General features: G+C 39.0%; 1 protein-coding gene across 1 annotated transcript; it reads left to right on the forward strand.

Annotated features, from left to right (window-relative positions):
• On the forward strand, positions 1 to 1842 carry LOC111796922 (UPF0481 protein At3g47200). The gene is made up of 2 exons (XM_087124491.1): positions 1 to 680; positions 977 to 1842. The coding sequence occupies exons 1-2, from the start codon at positions 42 to 44 to the stop codon at positions 1652 to 1654; spliced, it is 1317 nt and encodes a 438-aa protein (XP_086980617.1). The 5' UTR covers positions 1 to 41; the 3' UTR covers positions 1655 to 1842.

Genomic DNA, 1842 nt, shown 5'->3' on the forward strand with positions numbered 1-1842 from the left:
AGTACTCAATATCCTCAACAAAAGGGTAGGTCATAAGAGTAATGAGGCTGTCACCACTAAAGAGCAAGGATATGGTGGTCGAGATTACTACCCAAAATCTGAAATCCCATATGACAGATATTGGAGATGGTTTTGAAATGAATCGCAAAAGAGCTTCAATCTATAGAATACCAGAGCATATAAAGAAGGTTAATCCAAACGCATTCAAACCGCAGGTGGTATCGTTCGGGCCATACCACCATAGGGAACCCCATTTGTTGCCCATGGAGAAGATAAAACATTTATTTCTTTACGACTTTGAAAGCAACTGCAAATTGTCCATTGAAGATATGGTGAATGAGGTGTGGGACATGTTGGAAGATCTACAGAGATCGTATGATAAACTTGAGGATGAATGGAAAACAAAACCAGCCAAATTTTTGGAGCTCATGATCTTGGATGGTTGTTTTCTTATTCAACTCTTGTTGGGAAATTCACCTTTATTCATATTGCCGCTTAAGGATGGACGGCGAGATATGTTGCTGCTTGAGAATCAGCTGCCCATGAAGCTTCTTGACAAGCTGTGTTTCATGTTAAAGTTAGACAATATAGAAGTATGTCTATCTCTATTGAGTAAATATTGTCCTCTTTTAGTTTTATTTTTTCAAGCCTCTTTGCTAGGGAGAGGTTTTCCGTTGGAGAGGTGAACGAAACATTTTTATAAGGGTGTGGAAACCTCTTCCTAATAGACCTGTTTCAAAAACCTTGAGTTTAAGCCCAAAAGAGAAAATTCAAAGAGGACAATATTTGTTAGCAGTGGACTTAGGTCGTTCTACTAATAAGGGTGTGAAAATCTCTCCCTAGCATGTTTTAAAAATCTCGAAAGGAAGCTCGAAACCCCAACAAAGATAATATCGGCTAACGGTGGGCTTAGGCCGTTACCTTATTTACTATCTTATTATTGCTTGTAGCTAAATAATTATGTTTGATCATTTGAAACATGTCTTGTGATGCATGCACAGAAATCAAATCGCTTGTTTGGCGGTCATCGAACTTACCCACTGAAGTAAAGGAAAAATTAATGGCGAATGACTACTTGCACCTTCTCGCTATGTATAGGACGGAATTGGAGTTTCACACGGGGAATGAACTGTATCTACTTCAATGCAGCCACTTGGGAATGAGTCATGAGATTCAGCTAGCTAGACGCTTCGATAAAGCTGGGATCAAACTCAAGAAAGGGTGCAACATTAGAGACGTGGATTTTGATGAAAACAAAGGTGTGTTGAGCCTCCCGTTCATCGAAATGAATGCTAACATTGAATCAGGCTTATTGAACGTGATGACATTTGAGAAGCTTGTTGGGATTGATAACATAGTAGGCTCTTTCGTCATCTTGATGGGTAATCTACTGGAGAAAGATGAGGTAGATTCATTCAATCAGCTGGCCAAAGGCACGGTTTTAAGCATGTGGGACAAATACGCTTATGTCTACTATTCGGTGAACAAGCATTGTAAGAGGCCATGGAGAATATGGTGGACGACTCTAAAAAATGTCAGCTTTCAAAGTCCGTGGATCATTATCTCTGCTCTTTCTGCTATTATCGGTTTTGTGCTCCTTATTATCCAAACCATATACGGAGTGTATGGCTACTATCACCCACGTCGATCTTGATCCAACACCACTAACATGCTTTGGTTTCAATCTAGTTTTAGTTATTTTGTATTCTTAGCGTATTATTTGTGTGTTTGTGTGGCGATATCCTATCTCTTACATTATTTTCATGATCTCGAGCTTCAAAAATTTATCTTCTAAGCTCCAAAGTTGTCTCCAAAACTTTCCAATTCATCATCTTTCTTGTA

Source organism: Cucurbita pepo, chromosome 6 (genome assembly GCF_057944985.1).
Source record: "Cucurbita pepo subsp. pepo isolate OVF chromosome 6, ASM5794498v1, whole genome shotgun sequence".
Taxonomy (NCBI): Eukaryota; Viridiplantae; Streptophyta; class Magnoliopsida; order Cucurbitales; family Cucurbitaceae; genus Cucurbita; species Cucurbita pepo.

Bases quoted from the DNA above. Each gene is read 5' to 3' on its own strand.
- LOC111796922 (XM_087124491.1), top strand. From the start codon at position 42: ATGAGGCTGTCACCACTAAAGAGCAAGGATATGGTGGTCGAGATTACT. The intron at 681-976 runs AGGTGAACGAAA...TTGATCATTTGA, and splicing joins GGAGAGGTTTTCCGTTGGAG to AACATGTCTTGTGATGCATG.